Source organism: Branchiostoma lanceolatum, chromosome 5, assembly GCF_035083965.1.
Source record: "Branchiostoma lanceolatum isolate klBraLanc5 chromosome 5, klBraLanc5.hap2, whole genome shotgun sequence".
In the NCBI taxonomy this organism is placed as follows: domain Eukaryota; kingdom Metazoa; phylum Chordata; class Leptocardii; order Amphioxiformes; family Branchiostomatidae; genus Branchiostoma; species Branchiostoma lanceolatum.
Genome location: NC_089726.1, coordinates 12,109,473 through 12,130,921, shown reverse-complemented (window position 1 = coordinate 12,130,921; position 21,449 = coordinate 12,109,473). Strand labels below are relative to the sequence as shown.

Below are 21,449 nucleotides of genomic sequence, written 5' to 3'. Positions count from 1 at the left end.
CATAGAGCTGTCTGCAATGACGATCGTTAACAAATTTGTCTATAAATTTTTGTCTCTTCAATAAATTTTCATCGCTGATTTTTGGACAATCATGTGTGTTCCGGGTGTAGAGTAAGACGCTTTCGTTCAAAAATACTTGCATAAAGTTCTGATTGACTAAAACACCTTTTACAGAGGGGATCTGTCAAAAGTTGACAGGGTAAATGAGGCAAAGCCTACATGTGTGCCGCAGGACAAAAAGACATGGCGAGCAAACAAAAGCGTCCATGCGTCTGTGGTCAGAAAATATATGTCACAAAACAAACTGAAAACCCCGCAGCCCTGTCTCTGTCCACCTACCTTCTGCCTAGCAGCGGTTCCTTGAACATGTGTGATTGCACGAATTCCCGGCTTTCTCGAGAGGGTTTTCTTGATCAGATTTCCATCGCAAACGGCTGCGTCTAATTTCTTTTTTCAAAATTGGCTCCTGATTTGGTATGCGTGACTCGCAGCATACATTTTCTCGCCCTCCACCAATGGAAAAACCTCAAAACAATGACGTGAGATCACTTACCGCCCATTCTGATCACCGGGCGTTGACGTAGACAGGAAGCTGCCGTTCCTGGGGTCTTCAGACATGTCAGGATTGCAGAGAATTACCAGTTATTGACGACAGAAAACAGAGGTCTATTCAAGAACTCTTCCCCTCAAGGCGATTCTTTACTTGTCTGTTTGTTGTTTATCCACTTCAAAAATGGCGGTCCAACGGTGCTTCCGGCTGACCAATCACAGCGCAGAGTTTCAACTCTCGTGGCCAGGATCTTGTTACACTGAAGGGTACAAGCTAACCATTGGTCCAATCTGATAAGAATATGTGTGTTATGATCTACTACATATCATGGATTATTCAAAGAAACACTTTTATTTGGACCTAAGGCGTATTCTGGCGTAAAATTATCACATAGGACAGTTTCTCGTCGTAGGTCTCGTTCCCATGTAGTCAGTTCTCGCGGTTTTCTGTAAAGTGTGCGGGAATGACAGGGTCTATCTGCAGTCTCCGCGGAGATGACAGTGCAGCAGCGACCTCTAGCGATAGATATAGATTAACTCGGATGCGGAAGACGTGCCTATTGAATTCAAGGATCTCAACTTCTTGGCTCCATTTATCTTAAATCATTTTCTTTTTCAAACCCTCATTCAATCAGCGACAACCGCACTACCAGGTTCAAGTATTTAAACCACCACTAGTATTACTAACGGTACTACTACTAGTTTGTCACTGGGCACTAACTCCGCGGAACCTAATGTGCACTCATGTCGAATTTCCCGAAGAAAGTTCCGCATTTGAGTTTCGCCGGTGGTATCAGGTCACCTGTGCCACGCCTATGGTATTCCGGTATGCATGAAGATCAGTGTCATTTAGGGGCCAGATGGAAGCCATTCCTTACTTCCATCACGCCTAGCCTATCCACTGGCGCTAATGTTCAACCTGACTTGTCCCCGTGGACTCGGGACAGGCCGCGCACGTCACCAGGGTCGTTCAGCTGCTAGGTAAACACAAACTTTGATCGCCCGGAGCGACACCGAGTCGGACAGGTAAGACTTGAAGCCCCGGCGGCCATTTTCGCGACGAGTCTTTCACGGTCCCGTGAGAAAACTTGGCATAGCGGCCATCGCCACAGACAGAACAGCAGGTGACGTTAGATCTCGCCAAGGCTACCTGACGTCCGGAGGTGACCCCAGACGTTCCTCCAGGTGTGCTTGCGAGGGGCCCGGGCTTAAGAAATGGAGGACTATTTTGCAACTGTGTGACGTTAACGTTGTCGTGTTAAAACTGAACACTTGTCCGCAGTCCATGGCCATGGTGTGTACTTTAACAGGTGTCATGGGAGTGGGTTCCATCGTCAGTATACCTTGACTCAACCGTTTGAACTGTGACGAACAGACTGGTTCTAGTCCAGTTAATTCGCGTACAAATTCATGTTTACAGAAATACACCTCGCCCAGTTGACCCAACTGACGATATAACTTGAAGGGCACAGTCAACATGTTGTCCCTTTGGAGGACTCGAGTTTTGCTGCTTCTGCTGCTGTGTTTGGCTTCACAACGAAGTGATGGGGCACTGAGGAAGAGAAAGAAACGGAACAGAGTTGAGACAAGAGGAATGGACTGCTCTTGGAACTGTTCCCAGCAGGTAAGGACATGCAGTAAGACACTATGAACTTCACGTTTAAACAGCGTAAATAACACTTCCTGTCATTGGAAAAGATGCCCATCGATCTACTGTATTATGTATGTCATAAGATCTGACATAAGATCTGACAATAAGATCTGTCCATAAGAATTGCCTTTCTAATGTAGTGCCCTTGACACTGTTGCGCATGTTACTATCTTAACGACACTGGAACGCGTTCTTTGTAACACCCTGCTATGTAAATAAAGTTGATGGGAGTTTGGGCGAGTGCTAAAAATCACCTACCAAGCTAGTTCAAGTAACATCCAGGTATATTAAGATAGTTATAACTTGGGTGTTTCATTCTTCAACACCCTATAGCCAATGTGTCTAAAATCTCGTGCATGATCTGAGGATCGAGGGAGGTGGATTTATGACCCAGAACCCTCTTTTGGTTTATGTAAAGAAAGTAGTACCCTGTGTGCCAGCCTTTTATTTTCTTAGCCGGGAGATTTTTAACCCGGCTAAGGTCCTTACTTTTGCGAAAACACACGAAAGAAACATGTCACTGTCGTCGAGCTGGCAGTTTGGAAGCTGTCCGTACTATATTAGATTAAGAAGACCGTTCAAAATGGTACGTGGGTATCTTAAGTACGTACCACCGGTACCAAGGTGACTTAATTCAATTATTTTGTAGGCTTACATTTAACGTTACCTGTGTTTGCATAGAGTTTGTCCTTTTGAAAATTTCCTCTCTTAGTTCACACGCATGGTTACACATGGGATGAATGTGAAAGTTTGTGAAACGTTTTACTGAATGCCAACGTGCCTGAGTCATATGACCCCGGTCAACTCTGTAAACAATAGTACATTGGTGCTCCTATTCACTTCTACGAAATCGTCAAGTGTTCCACAGAAGTCCCCGGTGTGGGAAAACCGACCTGACAACAGCGGCCCTGTGTTTGTATGTGGTGCACCGGTGTGTAACGTCACATGAAAATAATGTACACTGCGCTGTACGTGCAATGCATGAGTACATACATTTTGTACATGCCTGTATGTACACTATGAGCATTATAGGCTGTCTGTAACGATCGATGATTAGCCCAATGAATAACTTTAAACGAGTTGGAATAGCCTGACCGGAGGTCATGGGAAAAACTACTCTCCAAGCAGAGCTAGGGTTTCGGCTGTTTTTTTACGTGTTTTAGGCGTTTTTGTCATGCCTTCTACTTTGTCATCGTTTTTGTTGTTGCTACACAACAAAAACGATGACAAAGTAGAAGGCATGACAAAAACGCCTAAAACACGTAAAAAAACAGCCGAAACCCTAGCTCTGCTTGGAGAGTAGGGAAAAACAATATGCCTCCGGCATTCTTCACGTGAAACGTTGCCCCCCTGTTGCGCCTCGTCGTATTCAAAATTGTAGAATAGAGCGTTCCGTGCTGGTATACGGTGAAGAGACTAGGTGCTCAGACAGAAATGAAGATGTGTGAGCGTGTGTGTTTCACGGTGTCAGTTTACAATATTGTAATCGTCATATAATCGGTCTGAATAGCGTACTTTGCCATTTGACTTTTCGAGCTGCTAGCGCCATTGTTGCTAAACTTGTGACATATCGGCTTGTTTAAATGGTTCAAAAGATACGTAATGCTATGACAAAAATTGCGATCAAATGAGTCAGAAGGGAAAAGAGGGGAAAGTCCCTGCCGCTTGAATCCTGAATAGAACTGTGTACTAGTATATGATTCACTGTGTGGTTCACAGGATGATATGTTTATGTAATATATATCTGTCAAGTGCTTGACATACACGTATTGCTGTAATTTTCATATGCAGCGTTGTGGCACTGTCCCTGGAGACAAAGGAATCCATGTTAGTGACAGGGGTGCAAATGTCGAGTGACAGAGTCCTATCATATTACTGAGAGCAATAACACCATATGGTAGCAGCATCGTTAATAATTCAGATACCGGGCGACTGGGGCATTGTCGGGCCAAGGACACGCAATGTGTGTCGTAGAGTACTTACCTCATCAAGTACATTTGCCGTACATATTGGGCTGACAAACTCATGTACAGGTAACTTATACATGTATTATGATTGAGGGGAGTTCTGTCACGTGGAAGATTGCATCCGTTGACGCGAATGGCGATCAAAAAAGGGATTAACTCAGTAGAAATGGTACAGAGGCTAACAAGACAACACCTAACCAGGGGTTAGAGTTAAGTAATATTGGCCCATTCTAAGACAGGTGCTTAAGGTATTTGAAACATTTTGAACATGGCGATGTACCAGACCACAGGAGGGCATGTAAGACGATCACCTTGGAATGCTGTAGAACTTGGTCGACCACTTTTCATCACAATCACCTATTCGTGCGTAACATCTTTCAAAAATACAATGAAAACAACACATTCGTTGACCATAACTTGTCCATGGGTCAAGTGATGTCCATGTGCATGCCTTGTATTTGTTGCTGTCAAGCACGATAAGATGGGATCTTTTGGTCAGGGTTTACTGTGTTATTGTAGATTTTAACAGATGCTGGCAGCACTCTGGACTTGTATACTTTCTCCCTACTATGGCATCAGAAACAGTTATCTAAACAACAATATGTCGAAGGAATCAGTATCATGGTGTTTGAATCAGTGAGTGTGATGGAGCAACACTTTTCTAACATATTTTGGAATATTCTTGTGTTTATCAATTGATACGTTCTTTTGTTCTCATCAGTCATGCGCAAGTTTGGCAGAACGAGTCTTTCTTCTTGCTCAACTCCGTAAAGCCCCCTCCGGGTTTTGTTTCCCACCTGTACGCACACGAGTCTGTACAGAGAATAGTTGGAGTGAAACGCCTCGTCAGTATTCAATGTCAAATACCGGACAGGCACAGCCTGGCAGTGAGCTGTCACCCATATCTGTTTACCCGACCCGTTAACAGTTGTTGAGGGGTGATCAGGATCAGGTTGTTTAATCAAAAGTATCAAAAGGTAAACATAAGGATTTTGAAGTAGAGGCATATATTGGAACCTCTCACAGGCTCAATAGGCTCACAACTACTTCAGCAAAGGGGCACTGACCTCACAAGGTAGTGTCATGTGCATAGATCAACCGGGTACAACAAAAGGGAGGCCGAGTAAACAAATACATGTGTTCATTCTAATTGTGTATTACACCCACGCAAGCGACTACATTGTATTCTTGAAGACATATGTCTGGAACGGAAACTGAAATAGTGTATGGTATATTGAATGACAAGGCAAAGACCAATAGAATGAAAGCGTCTGAATTGATTGCGCGAGTCAAGTTCATTCTGTTTTGTTGAGAACGTGGACAAGCAAACTAAAACAGCTTTCTACAGTTTAACGCCAAACAAGTTTATAGTGCAGTCAGGATAAAGGCACTGATACACAATCATCAAAGTACATTAGTCCGCGTATATGATATGATTTGATATTGATGGCAATGCCCGACGGACATAAGCAATATCATTCTACGTCACTCGCAGCGATATTATAACGCGCATTACCGATTGAATTGTTCACAGAATGGTCTGTTTGGTTGGTACAAGCTTTCTAGAACATGTCAGAGTCACACCACCTGAGTTGTTGACAGAAAAAGGAGCGATCAAGCGTGTCCAAACCTCCCTGCAGCGCAGTTATCTTACTCGGGTGGTTTTGCTTTCAAACACAAACACCTGCACGAAATCTTGGACCGCAGACGCTTGTAAGGGAGAGTTGAGAAAGCACATACTTTAAGCTACTTATTCTATGAACTATACGGTTTACTATCTGGAGAATAGTCGTCTTGTGATGAATACTCCGCCCGTCATCCTTTGTTGATATCTGTAATCAAACCTATTTCTGTGATAAGGCTCACTCTTCTCTCTTTGAGGCAGACTATAGTAACACTGTGTGTTCTTGTATGTTTTAGGGTCTTCCCTGTCGTGTAAAGAAAGGTATGTGTGACATAACTATTCGGCTGATCTTTAAATGTCCTTCGTAATCCATATGATCATCTTGTAAAATTTATTGACTTTTGAAATCTAAAGACATTTTGTCCTCTTAAAAGAATTGTACCACAAACGCGATTCCTAGATGTATATAACGAGTACCTGAGAACATTGTACGATATCGATGTGGCTGTGTTTATTGAAACAACAATTTTGAAAAACTTGAAGCTGTGTCAAGCTGTCGTTTCAAACTGTCTATTCCCCGTTAGATTGCAACTGGTGGTGCAATGCGTACAACGCCACACACTGTCCCGAAACGCCCTCCAAACCGGTTCTACGCGGAACCGAGCCATTCGTGTTCCAGTCAGGCAACGGCACGTACCACCTCGGTCTCAACGTCACATGGGAACCGCCCGACGATGGTAGGTGTGAACATGTGTGCGTGTGTGTGCCTGTGCGTGTGCCACGATGAGTGAGTGAGCGTGAGTGAGTGAGTGAGTGAGTGAGTTAGCGCGCGAGAAACAACGTCTATAATTTCAAGCAGCGTAGCGGCATTAAGTCTTATGTATTGATTCCCCTCCCTTCACAGGTTCCATAGTGTTTGTGCGGGGATTCCAAGTCCGAGTTATGAGCAAGAACACCAAGGACAACGGCTGGAATGACTGCGTAACTTTAAACGTCACGGGTACAAAAATGTCCATGGTAGACCCAAAGGTAATAACTATATGTTTTTTTCACGACAGAACATTTTCAATTTTTGAAAAGAACATCTTTACGGACATACTGCATATTTATAAATTTATTTGGGAACGGAGCATCGATGAAAAATAATTGGTTTTCATTTATGGCTTATCATAGACTGCCAAGATTACACATTGTACTCTTTATACTCTATAAAGCACGTTTCGATAGAATTAGATTTTTTTTTGCAGGACTTCGTACGATTTTTTCTAGGGGGCCTGAATGTACAATTTTGTATTGTTTTCATGTCCCGTTCTCTTTTACAGAGACTGTTTTACTACGACTGTTTCGGAGATGATCTTGACGAATCTCCCAAACGCTTTGTGCCGGGGCAAAAATACCACCTAGTCCTGTACAGCAAACCACAGCAGGGCGAAGGGCACAAGGACCAGAACGTCTCTAGGACCTTTAGAATGCCGGGTATGTCGACTGAGTACACGGGACTAAGTGTGTTATTGCCAGATTTCTTGTTCTCTATAACATATGATTATGATATACTAGTAAAGGTTTTCCTTATGTTTTTATAACCAATGGTGCTCGGTAGAAATCCTCAATTCAGATGTCTAATTATTATTTTTCAATCTCAAGTCCTGTTTTCTATATGTTACGGTAACACTTATCACCTTTGTTGTGCAATTTCGTTAGATTGTGATACTCCTGGCATGGAAGACGTAGAAGAGTGTAAAAGTGAGTTGGTCGTTTTTTTTTTTTTTAAACTTGTTCTGGACGTACAGCCTTGCATCTACATCTCTTTGTATTTGCATCTTCAATAAGATAATTATACTGTGAGAATGGGATAACTGCATGTAACTTTGTATCTGATTCTGAAGTAGTTTTTTTTTGTCAAGGACATCTGTTATCCATCCAAGAAGGTTTATGCAAATGCCAAAATTATGAGTTACAAAAAGTACGCCTTATATTGTACTCCTCATAAGTACCTACATTGTCCCATCGTCTGTCAGCAGTCGAACCAGACGATTGGACTCCAGCGTACATCAACGTTTCTGTGAATGGCAGCACCGTGAACGTGACCTTTGACCCGGCCCCGTCGACATTCACTATTGACGGTTACTTTGTCTGGCTTGATCACGCTGAAGATGGTCGTGTGGAAAGGGAACGACAGACTAAAGTGGTATGTCGACATATCGTACGATATTGGATAAACTTAGGGAGGGACTTGCGGGAACTTTGTCGTCAATACGTGATAACTAAACGTCTTTGCTGTCCTTTTTTTACAGAGCAATGTGTTGTTCCAAGATGTGCAAGGAGGAGAATATACAGTCGAACTAAGGGTAAGACAGCCTTATTTTGGAAGGTTAGTTAATAACAAGCATTGTACATGAATGAAAATATATGCTTGAATTGATTTTCGTGTCGGATAGGTCATGCACACGTACTGAGCTAGAATGTGGTTGTATATGTCAAACATAATTTTCGGGGCTTTTGGTTTAACTTGAAAGCTAAACATACATGTTCTTAATTCTACACAGTTGAAGAAGCGAGACTGCGATTGTGTTATCTCTAAGACTGACAGGTCATTTGTCGTAAAAGGTTAGTGTATATTCAATTTTATTTGATTTTCTACGTTAACCAATAATTGAAGTACACGAATACAGTATTCTTTAACCAAAGAGCCCCAGTGAGAATCAACAGCCTCGTGGGATCAGTCACAATTACAGTCCCTGTTTGTATGACGAATCTGAAAATTAAGTAGAAAATTGAAAGTGAAAATCAGACGTAGGTTTGAAGAATACAGCGTTTCGCTCATTCGGTGCAATATGAATATGATACTGCATGTCTGCAAATATTAACAATTATAAACTTTCAATAATATCCATGATTTCGATTTATAATGTTCTGTTGTCAAATGTTAGGTCCAACAACAACACCCGGAACCACCACCACACTGCCTGTAACTACACCCGCTCCTTCCACGGAGACCACCATTACCGCAGTAACTGTTGGACCTACTGGGGCCGACTCCACCCGGATGTTAGTAGCGATTGTGGGGTGTCTTGCAGGCGTGCTGGTCGCGGGAGTTCTACTATTCCTCATGTGGAGACGATCGAAGCTTCCAGAAGGCAAGTAGAGAACTAGCCTATGTGTCGCAACTGAAAATTGTTAACCTGGCCTGTGAATTGCCATTGTAGACATAAATGTGAATGTGAATTAAATGATACATTATATTACTCAATATCATTGTTATCATTATCAATCATAATTCAATGTAGACTTTTGTGTGCAAACGTTTCCTATATTCATAACTACTGACACCATATGCATGTCAGTATCTGCTCCTGACGTTCCATTTTCGTTCTGGTAAGAATGTATGTGTAATACGGTTTCCGTAATATACGCATGTACAGACTCCTGTCATCTACAAGGTGACGCTGTCCCGCATAGAACATTCAACAATGGCCTACAACAGGAGGGATCCACGGTGCCATTGCTAATGGATACGGAACAGAGAGACAGTTGTAAGTTTTGCTAGTTAAGAATATGACATACTACTGGACATACGAATGACCTGCGTGCTGAATATACTGCAGCTTTGATCAACCAGAAATCTGTAAAGTAACCTGGTTGCTGGCCATGGTGCTAAGTAGCTATTAATGGGCAGGCTACACGTGATCATAATTAATCTGATAACATGGATGTCTGATATGTTTTGTCGTGCATGACATTAAAGTATTTTCTAAGTCATGGCTTCAGTTAGTCAGTTAATGTTTTCTCTCCTAGCTCGGCCAATACTATACAAAGCATACAGTATATGGGAAAGGGGTATAGTTACACACAGTAGATTTACACAGCATCAAAATCTTCCTCCCGAATTTCAGTTTCGGCAGCTCCGGAAACTATGAACAACTTCTCCGTCCATCCCGTTCTGCTCATCTACTCCCATGACCACCCGCTTCACGAGGCAACTGTGCGCGCCTTCGCAGCCTTCTTACGTCAGCAGTGCGGGTGTGACGTCACACTGGACGACTACTGTATGCAGTCCATACAGAGAAGAGGGAAAATACCGTGGCTGTGTCGGCAGATAGAAAAGGCTGAGCGGGTAAGTTCACTTTTTATGGCTTTATTGATAGTATAAAAGGCATATTTGAGAGGCAAATACAAAACTTCTGTCCACGAGTGATTCGCATTACTTTACCACTGTAGTGTACTAAAGGAAACCCAATACCTCTATAACGTTACAACAACATACGCAAGATATTTGGTTACTCAAGGACTTGGTTACACGGATCTTGGTAATGATTTTCATGCAGCTCCATTTTTTCAATTCGTTTCCAAGGTCATCGTGGTGTGTTCCAAGGGCACCAAGCGTATCTGGGAGGACATCGTGAAAGCCGAGCTGTCGGTCCTGTCTCCTTACGCCCCTCCCTGTGGAGACATGGTACGGCCCGCCATCCACCTCATCACGGCGGAGTTCCACGGGCACAGCACGTTCGAAAAGTACATCACGGCGTACTTCAGCTACTCCAGCGAGGAGGACGTGCCTCGTGCGCTCAACGTCGGAAACAACTACATGTATGCAAGACGTTTCTCTTCTTTTAGATGGGGAGGCATTTACGCACTCTTATGAATGTATTGCTAACATCATACGTCGTTTTCACGACCATACACACATTGATACGAATTTTATAAGTGAACGAGAGAAATGTGAGAAGAGAGGTCTAACAGAAGGAAACCTTTTCCTACCTTTTCTTACAGCTTGATGAAGCACTTTGAGGAACTTTACATCCACTTGCTACGGTGGAACCGCCGCCCCGCTAGACCTGATTTCGCCCTGCCGGAGTTAGGGGAGGACCAGTATCACCAGTCGGAGGCAGGCGGGTATGTCATGACTTCGTCGCTGATCTTCCATTCTGTTGAAGTAAAGCTAATTCTGATTTTCTGAATCGAAAACATTCCAGGTCTGCAATGCCAATGAGCAAGACAGGTGCTTTTGTACCCGTATCCGCGGCCACTAGTGTAACAGACAGGTGCTCACTTGGGTCTCGGTAGAAATGATGCGGAGAGCGTCAATGTCTCCAACCTGTTATACGTTATGAGTATGACATTTTTATATACAGCACTACCACGCCTTGTTTTTTTCTTGGCTTGGTGTAAATTTTATGATTTATCTAAGTAGGGGGTTGTTTCGTATTTTCGTTGTTTTTGAATGCCTTAGACGTTTTGTCATGCCTCTGTAATATATATATACTTGTTGTGTGTTTATAAAGGAAACTAAAGAGATGCATAGATGAGATGACGGCGTTCCAGGCCGCCCACCCGACGTGGTTTCAGGACTCCCAGGGCAGCGGCCAGGCATGTGGCGGGGGTGAGGACACCGGTCTCCAGCCACACTACAGTAGTACTCCCGGTGATGTCCCAGACAGTAGGGGGCAGCAATATACTAGTAACCACTTTACCAGGCCTCACCATGCTTCTCAGAGTCAATCTCGTCGTGACAATAACTATGACTATGAGATGAGTCCGGAGAGTTCAGATTCTCCTTGCATCGTGTCCACGCCTGATAAAACTGAGTTGGACGTGCACTGTAACGGCCCTTCTCGTGCGCAACCCATGACAGGCCAGTCCAGGGATGCTGTGAGACCAGACATCTCTGGACCTGGAGGCAGGAGACCTGACGCCACCTATACCTACTCTCTACCTGTCATGAACACTGTGGACACCTTGCTGATACCGAACGGTCACGCAAACCGTCGTACTGCGCCAACCCGCGCCGTAGGAGGCCCTCAGTCGATCGAATCAGAGGGCACCTCGGACTATTCCGTCCCGAACCGTACTGTCCCAAATCTGGTCATCTCTCCGAGTGTCGCTCTTCTTGCCAGACATGTGGAACAGTTTCAGGCAACTCAAGGAGGTGCAAGCGAGGATGAAGGAATAGATACCCTTGCGTCGCGAGACCGTATGACAGATGTCTAAGACGTCCACTTCTATGTTTATAGTAATATGGCTCTAATGGATTACAATATGTAACAAGATTTCTACAGCAGTGTTTTGTTCACACGCCGCTCGTCCCTTATTGATGAGTTTGCCGCACTTTCTGTAGATTGTTTGCACTGACACAACAATTTGTCCAGACGTGTTTTCACTATCATCTGTAACAAAGTTAATACGCTACAGATATCTCAAGACATGTATGTCTAACGTTCTATGGGTATGCGTTTAGCGTGTTTTACATATCCGTACTGATCTACAGGAATCTTAGATACCAGTTTGGTTTTAATCACTGTATGTGATAGTAGTTAATGATTAAACGGAAAGTCTTTTTATGATAGCCACATTGCTTGTTGCAAACGGGCGCATGTATCCATTTCGGCTAGTTTTAAAACTGTAACTGTCACGTGTTTGTGAATTAAACAATCGCGCGATACGTATACTCTGCCCAAAGTCAATCCAAAATACGGATATGTATATACTTCATATGTATGAGTTTTAGATGCTTTCCTGAAACCATCATAATATATAAATTAGTACACATTCACCAAAGGATTCAACGTTATGTCACATGTGCAGTTTGTCAAGTATCAAAGTAGACTACTACATGTCATATGCTGTTGAGTAATAAACATGTAAACATTCGTAACACTTTCACGACCAGATGATGATGAATAAACATGTTTGTCCATATATAACTGGCTCTATTGGCGTCTAAAAACTGCAAGACTTCACCACAACCTCCACTTCTGCATACTGAGCGCCTTGTTCAGGAACACTATACTTACACTAGTACTGCTATCTTCTTCACCGACGAAAACGTTCTCTACAGAACACAAAGACCACCATGTTTAAATCTTGTCTAAACGTTACATGGCGCATAGACAATGCTACGTGCTTTAAACAATAGATTTGCTGAAAAAACTCGTAGTAGGAAATTGCTCACAGTACATCACGTAGTGAAGTCCTTAGTATGAAGACACTGGTCAATAATATCACAAATATTGATTCATAAATACATTTGCGTTTCATTGTGCCCACATTACATGTCAAAGTTATCCCTATCAAGTACTACACATATTTTAGATTTTATGTTTGTTTTACAGTTTGATTACAGTTGTTTGTTTATTGATCAGAAAATAAATTTCAATAAGGATTATCAAAGCAGATGATAATGATATATTTCTGAATTCTTTTTCTAGCCCCCCCTAATGCTTACCGCATCTTCTAGTTATTGAAAGCGCGATGTCACTTTTCCAAATCGTAATTAATCTCCAAGCAGGTGTCTCAAGGCAAAATCGTAACTTCCTCCTAGCTTGCCGTTTTTGTCACAAACGATCTTCCTAAAGCATCTGCTTGGAGATTAACTACTAATCACCAGGTTCCTCACAGAGGTCAGAGCCCAACTGATCCGCTCTTGCCAACATCTTGTCAGAACTTCCGGTTTAGGGGTAAGTCAGAGAGGGGACTTCCGGTTTACGGCTTGGCCAGCACGCGCGTGGTTTCCCTTCAGCTTCCCTGTTCTGCACGGACAACGTCATCCTTCCTGTTGACTAAAAAAGAAACGGTGATTTCCCCGCCGTGAGTGTACAAAACTCGCGAGCTCACTGCTCTTCACTGTCTCAAAGGTGTTTCTAGGCTGAGTAGGCAGTACAGGGAGCTATGGCTGAAATAAGACTGTTGTTGCCTTTTCTGTGCGCCGCTTGTTTGACACTGAACGCCGTGTCAGGTAAGTGTAACCAACCGCCGCTTCTACTTTCTAAATCACACAGTTATGATGCTTTATGTATTCATACTACATGTAGAATAGAAATCAATAGCCGAGATAAAGGTTTATATGATGTGTTATTCATCATGACTTTATGGTACTATCTACGGGACTGACTGGATTGGTAGATCGAGAGCCTTCGTTGTTATTTTCTGACGTTACATGTAAGATTGTGGGAAAAAAGTTTACCGGATCGTAGTTTCCAGCTATCAATGATTTGGTGTTACAACGTGACAAAATCTAAAAACTAATGACAAGGAAACGGCACAATTTCTTGGATGAATCGGCAAGGATAAGTTCCTATTTCAATACCTCCTGATTCCAAGAATATTGGAGTTGTTGCGCCCCAAATGGGAAAAATACTTGATGTTTGCTTAGCATATCGTGTTGTTACGTTTGTAAATTAAGAAAAAACGCAACAAAAACCAGAAGACGTTCTGTACCGTTTGAAATTCCCATAAAAGATTAGTACAAGCTATTGTCGAGCCACCGCATGCAGTCCGTTAAGTGTTGTTTCGGTAAACGGACAGCATTGCGTAATCCCCTATTGTTCTACACACCTTGTTGCATTTCCTTGTTTCTCAAATTGCACCTGTATAAGCTTACCTTGCTTATATGTCTACGCCCAATAATTGGACTAGAATACAATGTATAATCCATGCAGTGAAAAAGTCTAAGAGCATCTCTTAAAAACTTAAATGAATTTGTATTTTGTGTAAAGTGCCTGAAGGGTGAGTTTGATACTTTCGCGCTACTTCTATCACTTTTACGACTTTAAGACACTGATCACTTGTGAGCACGTGCAGACCGTGTACTTTCCAAGATTACGGTTGCCATCTTGGAATGTCCTCGGATTTTATCTGACGGGACAGATTCTTCCTGTTCCGCGCTCAGCCAGGGGCGTTCACCCCCCACCCGGGCTCCGTCGCCATGGTGACCGGGTGAGTCCACATTTGGGGATAACAGGCATGTGGATTGGGTGAAGGTTGTGCGTACTTTTTATTTCATGATAAAATCGTGGGTCTCTTTCCCCTTCTCAAAGGTTTACAGTATCTAACCACCAGCTATCTTTGCACATTAACTTTAATTCGCGTGTAAATTGTTTACGGTGGTCCACCCGACTAGCCTAGTAGGTAACATGTATCAGCTGTCGTCGACCCTCCCTGATGAATTGGAGTAATTCAACGATAGTGGGAACGAAAAGTCGATAAGCGTTTTGTTGATTAAGATATAATTACCGAGTTATAGGCAAAACTCTTGTTCTCCATCTTTGGTTGTCCCAATCGATCCCCCTCGCTAGAGTGACTAATTTCCCCCTGTGGAGACTTAGTAACAGATCTGGCTATGTTCCATGGCCAGGTATGAGTTTCGATAACTCTCATTCCCTAAAATTCCTGCAAGCCTTACTCTCACCGATAACGCGTGCAACATGGAAACGTACGGTACATTCAAAAGATTGAGGAAGAGCAGCTGTGGGGAAACCCCCTCTAAATCACGGCCGCACCTATTTTCCAAGAAAAGACAGCCACAAGAGTTTTCAATTCTCTTTTAGCTAAATAGTGGCGATTTTGTCCATCGACATTAGCATTACATCGGTCCACATAAAGACGACTGTTCCTCATTACGGGTGTGTATTTTAGGAGTGCGTTATTTAAATGTCTCGACAGGCCACCATCAGCTAAGTACACAATAAATCTCTCGAGACAATTGGGAGCGATTACAAGGATAAACAACTTATATCAATTATTTCGTGATTTGCACTTGTCACAACAGTCACTAGATGTTGACTTTGTAGCTTAACAGTTTTAGAAAAATCTATCCAATATGTCATTGTCATTGGCTACGGCATTTAGTCTACTGGCGTTTCGTCATTTACCATGATACATCATATAGTCATGTATTTAGTCATATTTTTAGCATATCAAAGATTCGGCACATATCATTCATATCTTGCGAAATTCGGCCGATCCAACATCTGAGAACGATATCAAGTGTCTTCTTGGAAGTTGGATTCGTTTCAGCCTGATCTCCAAGCAGATACGGGGAGAAAAATTGAAAACAGCCTGTTATTGCAAAATCTCTCCCAATGTTTAGGAGCTAAAGTGTGCTGGCGAAAGTTCGACCCTGCCACAAGAAGATGTTCCGAGGAGATAGAGGCGGATGGAGAATATGGCAGTGCAGAGGAGTGCTGCGGTCTGGAGCCCTTGGCGCAGGGATATTCTAGGAACCTGAAGGGAAAGAGATGTGTACCCTGTGCAGAAATCAGGGGCGATGTGGAGGAAGAAAGGGAAGGTGCGTGTGATCTATTTGGCTTCATTTCAGTATAGTTGATACCAACTACCTCCCTACCTACAGTATATTGGCATAACGAGCAGTTTTGTTTTGGTTAATGGACTGAATAGATCAAATTATAGATAAACTGGCAGATACAGAAATCAATACGTTTCAGACAAGGAAATGATTATCCTCGGTTATCTTTAGTTTAATAGGTAAGGTGAGAAGACAACATCGCATGCAAGATCATAATCGATGGCGCCACACTAGCTAACGTTGCAAGGAAAATGTTTAAAATGCTCAAGTGCTTATGATTTTTCTTTGGCTTCCGTCCATGGCCCAGGTTGGACCGAGTGGGGTGGCTGGGAGGGTTGCACTACCACCTGCGGCCAGGGGTGGCACTTCAGGCGGAGGCGGTGTCTGGGCGACCCGGCCAACTGTGAGGGACCCGACACACAGGTGCGACCATGTGACCAGGATCCCTGCCCAGGTTAGTATATCATGCAAAAATTGTGCACTAAAATGGGTGGTGGTGGGCATATGTCAGTGGTGCTTGTACTACGCTGGTGTCACCAAAGTCGCCGCGGTTTTAAGTCCTATCGGCAGTCTTAATGATACCACTTGATACATTGATAGAGGAGAAAAAAATACTAAACAATCTAAACTTTTAGATACAGCATATAAGTAAGGACGCAGATACATATATATTAAATATCTTCCTGGACATTATATCATACACTTCTAACCCCCATCTGGTTTCCACATGTACAGTTGACGGTGGTTGGGGCGAGTGGGCGGAGTGGGGCCAGTGCAGCGTGTCGTGCGGGGCGGGGTTACACCAGAGGGTGCGGCTGTGTGACCGCCCCGCCCCCCAGCACGAGGGGAGGGACTGCGAGGGGGAACCGCTACAGCTGCGCAGGTGCGACCAGGGACCCTGTCCGAGTAAGCATCCTCATGGTTGTATTTGCTGAGTATCTTTGTTTTTAAACATCCTTGATTAAACGGAGAGGCGGGGAATCCAAATGCTTAAGTTAGAAACGCACGGTCTCAATATAAGAGCCATCTCAACAATATTTAGTAAATATCTGAAAAATTCAAACAAACAAATCTCATTGTTATGCGTCAAATTTTCTCTCATCTCGTCTCATCTCATCTATCTCTTAGTCTAACTATTTGACCGTTGGGGCACCACGGAAGACCTGTCAAGCATTTTCCCCACCCTTCTGGGTTTTCTGTCTTTAAAATAGCTCGCTGATCACGATCCCACTGTAGAAGTTATCAAACCTTACATGTTCTTCTTTCAAGTTCACGGCCAATGGGGACCGTGGGGTCCTTTTGGTGCCTGCAGCGCCACCTGCGGCGAGTCCATGCGCAGCAGGAGGAGGGAATGTGACAGTCCGGAGCCCCAGTTCGGTGGACAGAACTGTGTGGGGAAGAAACGTGACAGACAGCAATGTAACGTGGACCCGTGTCCTAGTGAGTACCTGTACATGTACTGAAACTGTCATCAGCCAATAGATACCTTGTTTTGCTAGGTTTATGATGATTTGATTCACAGATTCTATGATTACAAAATTGTTTCTCGAACCAGAAGTGTGTCTTTGCCGTCGTCAAGAAGGCCATGTTTTGGGGTGCGTGTGTTTGTGAAAAGCATAACTCGAGAAATCGTCAATGGATCTTTATGATAGTTGGTTTGTTGGAAGGGGTTGGCAAAATCAAGAAACGGTTAGATTTTGGGCCCCCTAGCGGCTTTCTACGATACTACAGCGGAAATTTCGGTTTTTGATATCAGTTTTCCGACCCGCCTTTAATTCACACCTTATCTACTTCCCCAGTCGATGGGCAGTGGGGGCAATGGGGCCGCTGGTCCAGCTGCAGCGTGACGTGCGGGACAGGGGTAGTAGAGCGCACGCGCGTTTGTGACAGTCCAGTCCCACAGTTCGGCGGACGGGAGTGTCCACCAAACGATGGCGGGGATTCACAGTTCATGGAGTGCAAGAACACACGGGTGCCCAACTGCCCAGGTCGGTGAAGGTTATAACACATAATCCTAACGATATACTAAAGATCTTTTACGTTATCACAACTAGTCACATTTTCGAAGATGTTTGAAGGTGATAGCATAGTGGAGACCGGTATTTATGCCTGCAAACATTGCGCTTTTTTGTCTAACGAAAGAACATGCCTGTTCGTTGTGCCCTTGTACAGTTGACGGCGGCTGGTCGGCCTGGTCTCAGTGGGGCCGCTGCTCGGCCAAGGCGTGTACGGGACAGGTGGGGTACCAGGTCCGCTCACGGGCCTGCAGGAACCCCCGCCCGAAGTTCGGCGGCAAATTCTGCAGGGGGCAGCTCATCGAGTCACGTGACTGCATCAACGTCAGAGGCTGCCCAGGTACTGTGAAAATGACCTGCATTCTTTTTTTGACGTCGTTTCAGTTCTCCCTGCGTATTGGATGTATGTTTTGAAAATTATAGTCGCAATTGCCTTAGCTTCTTCAACAGTCACAGCAGCAACTATTACTCATGATCAACTACATACAACTAATGGCACATGTTTCGTCAAGATACATATGTACATGTAAGTTGTAAACGCCAGAGATGGGCTGCTTTTATGGAAACGAAAATCTTGCCTACAGTGGACGGTCAGTGGGGTGAGTGGGGCCCCTGGGGCGCATGCTCGGAGACTTGCGGTAGAAACAGCATCCAGTCGAGCTTGCGCAAATGTGACAACCCCGAACCTCAAAACGGAGGGAGTGAGTGCGAGGGAAAGAACACCAAGACCAAACAGTGCCGTGGTCTCCCAGCATGTCCGGCTGCAGGTAAAATGTTTACTGTTGTTGTTGCTGTTGTACATGTAGATCCGCATTATGATCCACCAAGTCATACTTCATCTAGATTCATATGGAGCTGAAGCTATTTTGCATTGATTACGTGGTAGTCTTCAAGTAATCGTCAAGCAGATCTATCGGTGGCAAGGCAGTATCAAAGGGGCCTCTGATCACTCAATGACGACAAGGAACGGATTGAATTATGATTTGACTTGTATTATGATTTGTATTATGATTTGTACTATGATTGTTATCATTCATTTACTATATATTATCATTATTTCTATATGTTGATATTTCTGTTTGTATTATCGGTTATTTTATGTAACGCGCAGGGCCCCTCTGTAAAGCAGTGGTAATTACTGAGCAGAGCTACCCTGGGTAAACATGACAGAATAAAAAATGAATTAAAAAAAGGTGGCCAACCAGTATTGAAAGCCACAGTCCAGGGATACTGGTTGGCCCTTTTGATACAATGTAGCTGCCTTGTCATCGATAATGACCATAGATCTGCTTGAAAATTACTAAGATATTAGGAGGGGACGAAAAGATAAATCTATACACTCCGCTGTTGCAGTTGACGGAGGATGGAGTCACTGGGGCCAGTGGGGGCCCTGCTCCCAGACCTGCGGCGTGGCGTTCCAACAGCGCGTACGGCAGTGCAACAACCCGACTCCGAGGCATGGGGGCCGAGACTGCCCGCAGGTGGCGGTGGGTCACAGGCGGTGCCACGGCCTGCCGCCACAGTGTCCGGACGGAGGAGACGGCGGAGGGGTTGTAGAGCCTGAAGGTATGGGCATGATTCAGTTTATATAGTATATATAGTCTTTTGATGATTTCCATACGTGACTGATCCAACCATGACTAAGAATGCTTCGCCATAAAGACAGAAACCACGTGGGATGAAGTTCATCCCCTGATGAAAACATATACGTTGAAATTATAATGGATGGCAGCTTTTTTGGAAAAGCATGCACGCAAACGCTATATTTGATTTGTTTACCACATTTCACTTTTTCTTCACGCACAGAAGGGTCTGGCTGTGAAGGGGGTGACGGAGATGGCTGCGACCAGGTGAGTCGGCAAGATACGTCTTTAGCCCATATCTTAAGAACAGAAACTGCACACATTTCCCCACTAAATACATTGGTTCAGTCTACTTGTATGTATTGTAAGTCTTCCATTTCTGTATTCAACTGGTATCACGAAGTTGGCAACTTAACTACACTCATGGCTACCACATTAGCGCCGCGTGTATAACTATCAAACAAGTTTCACTTCTACAACTACAGTCATTGTTACCCCACTACTTGGCAATAGTGTCTCTTCTGCAAGGCTACAGCATGACATATTTCCCATTTGGTACTTTCTCGTCATGTACGGAGGGTCTTTTTTTTATGAGCGCACTGATGATGTCATCCAAAAGCTAATCTCGTGCGTTTCCATAGGAACAAGGCAGTGGCGACATCCCTGGCTTCGGGGAAGACGGAGATGACGAAGACATGGTGGGCGGGAGCGGAAGTGGAGATGGGGAGGACGATGGGAGAGATGAAGAGGACGACAATAGCGAAGAGGACAGAAGACCGGGCGTCGGTAAGTCATAGTCACTGTAATTTTTGCCAGGTCTCCAAACTTTCAACCGACGCGTAGGGTTATCATGTGTCGTAAGATATTCTTTTCCATTTTGTAGTATAATGGTAAAGTTAGTTGATGTAAGGTCGTAAGACCCGTAACCACTTACTATGTCTATATAATGTAGGGTTGCGTAATGACGGCATTTAGAAATTCTGAGGATCTTACTCTCTTTGTGTACAGTTAACGGCCAGTGGAGCCGATGGGGCAAGTGGGGTCCATGTTCGACGACCTGCGGGCGGGGGATCCAGCAGCGGACACGGCGATGCGACAACCCTGCCCCGCAGAATAACGGGGAGAAGTGCGCTGGAGCTGCGGCGCAGCCCCGCGTCTGTCCCGGGACCAGGTCGTGTGACGCCGCCGCGAACGACGACGAGGATTATGTCGATGGCAGCGGAAGTGGGAGCGGTGATGGAGAGTAGCCAGCTAGACCAGACCGAACAGATATAGAATTTATACATTGATATTGAGACAACGAAGTGGAGAGGATATAGCGAACAGAAGTATTGAAAGGATAGCCTGACGTCCAAACCTATTACAGCTACTCTACGTCCTCTTTAGCAATCTGGCTTTAAAAAGTTATGTTGACGGATTGAACTCAAATTCAAAAGCTTTAAGTGTTGAACCCCCAGTCACCTACGCTCTGTCATGATGACACGGGGTTGTCATGTAATGTGCAATGTAATTTGATAGAGGCGGTTTAACGAACGTATTTTGTACATATAGTATTCGTTGCCACAGGGAAGCTGACGAATGATACGTTATTTTTGTGTTCCTCTCCCCACCTGTTGTCCCCCTTCAAGTAACATCCATATCTTTTCATGTGCATTACTAATACTAGTAGTTCGTATACGTTTTAAATCTTTATGTGCAATTTCGAGATGTAAGGCTCCATGGCCAGTTCAAAGATTATGCTAAATGAATGTGCTTGTAGGAATATAAATATCAGTCATTTTTGGCATACAAATAATCCATTCTCATTTGTCAGAACCTCTCAGCTTGGTCCACAGACACAAGGGAGTGTATCCGACGCAGCGTGGGAAATGCTCATATCCCGAGATTGATGTCATAGTATAGTATACTGCAGCCAAGAAATTAAAGTATGAATAAAAATGTTTTGATGGGCTCATATCAGTCATTTTAAATCTTGTACT

At 44.0% G+C, this 21,449-nt stretch overlaps 3 protein-coding genes across 5 annotated transcripts; all 3 read left to right on the top strand.

Annotated features, from left to right (window-relative positions):
* The first annotated feature begins 1,304 nt into the window (after positions 1–1,304).
* LOC136435173 (interleukin-17 receptor A-like) lies at positions 1,305–8,438 on the top strand. 2 transcript variants are annotated; one of them, XM_066428423.1, is made up of 9 exons: positions 1,305–2,173; positions 6,088–6,112; positions 6,376–6,528; positions 6,696–6,820; positions 7,114–7,267; positions 7,493–7,534; positions 7,810–7,979; positions 8,086–8,139; positions 8,338–8,438. In XM_066428423.1, the coding sequence occupies exons 1-9, from the start codon at positions 2,027–2,029 to the stop codon at positions 8,401–8,403; spliced, it is 936 nt and encodes a 311-aa protein (XP_066284520.1). In that variant the 5' UTR covers positions 1,305–2,026; the 3' UTR covers positions 8,404–8,438. The 2 variants fall into 2 exon arrangements, with proteins under 2 accessions (XP_066284520.1, XP_066284522.1); XM_066428425.1 differs by having other exon boundaries at positions 1,307–2,173; positions 7,813–7,979.
* A 276-nt stretch (positions 8,439–8,714) lies between these two features.
* Positions 8,715–12,492, top strand: LOC136435862 (uncharacterized). Its single transcript, XM_066429573.1, has 6 exons — positions 8,715–8,928; positions 9,214–9,324; positions 9,685–9,905; positions 10,143–10,378; positions 10,562–10,684; positions 11,074–12,492. Exons 1-6 carry the CDS (start codon positions 8,715–8,717, stop codon positions 11,777–11,779), a joined length of 1,611 nt encoding a protein of 536 aa, XP_066285670.1. The 3' UTR covers positions 11,780–12,492.
* Positions 12,493–13,258: 766 nt separating this feature from the next.
* Positions 13,259–21,426, top strand: LOC136435167 (properdin-like). Of its 2 annotated transcripts, none has more exons than XM_066428409.1 (12): positions 13,259–13,523; positions 15,657–15,854; positions 16,180–16,326; positions 16,608–16,778; positions 17,142–17,312; positions 17,672–17,860; positions 18,045–18,227; positions 18,472–18,654; positions 19,241–19,453; positions 19,697–19,737; positions 20,112–20,256; positions 20,479–21,426. In XM_066428409.1, exons 1-12 carry the CDS (start codon positions 13,457–13,459, stop codon positions 20,715–20,717), a joined length of 1,947 nt encoding a protein of 648 aa, XP_066284506.1. In that variant the 5' UTR covers positions 13,259–13,456; the 3' UTR covers positions 20,718–21,426. The 2 variants fall into 2 exon arrangements, with proteins under 2 accessions (XP_066284506.1, XP_066284505.1); XM_066428408.1 differs by having other exon boundaries at positions 13,260–13,523; positions 19,694–19,737.
* Positions 21,427–21,449: the final 23 nt, after the last annotated feature.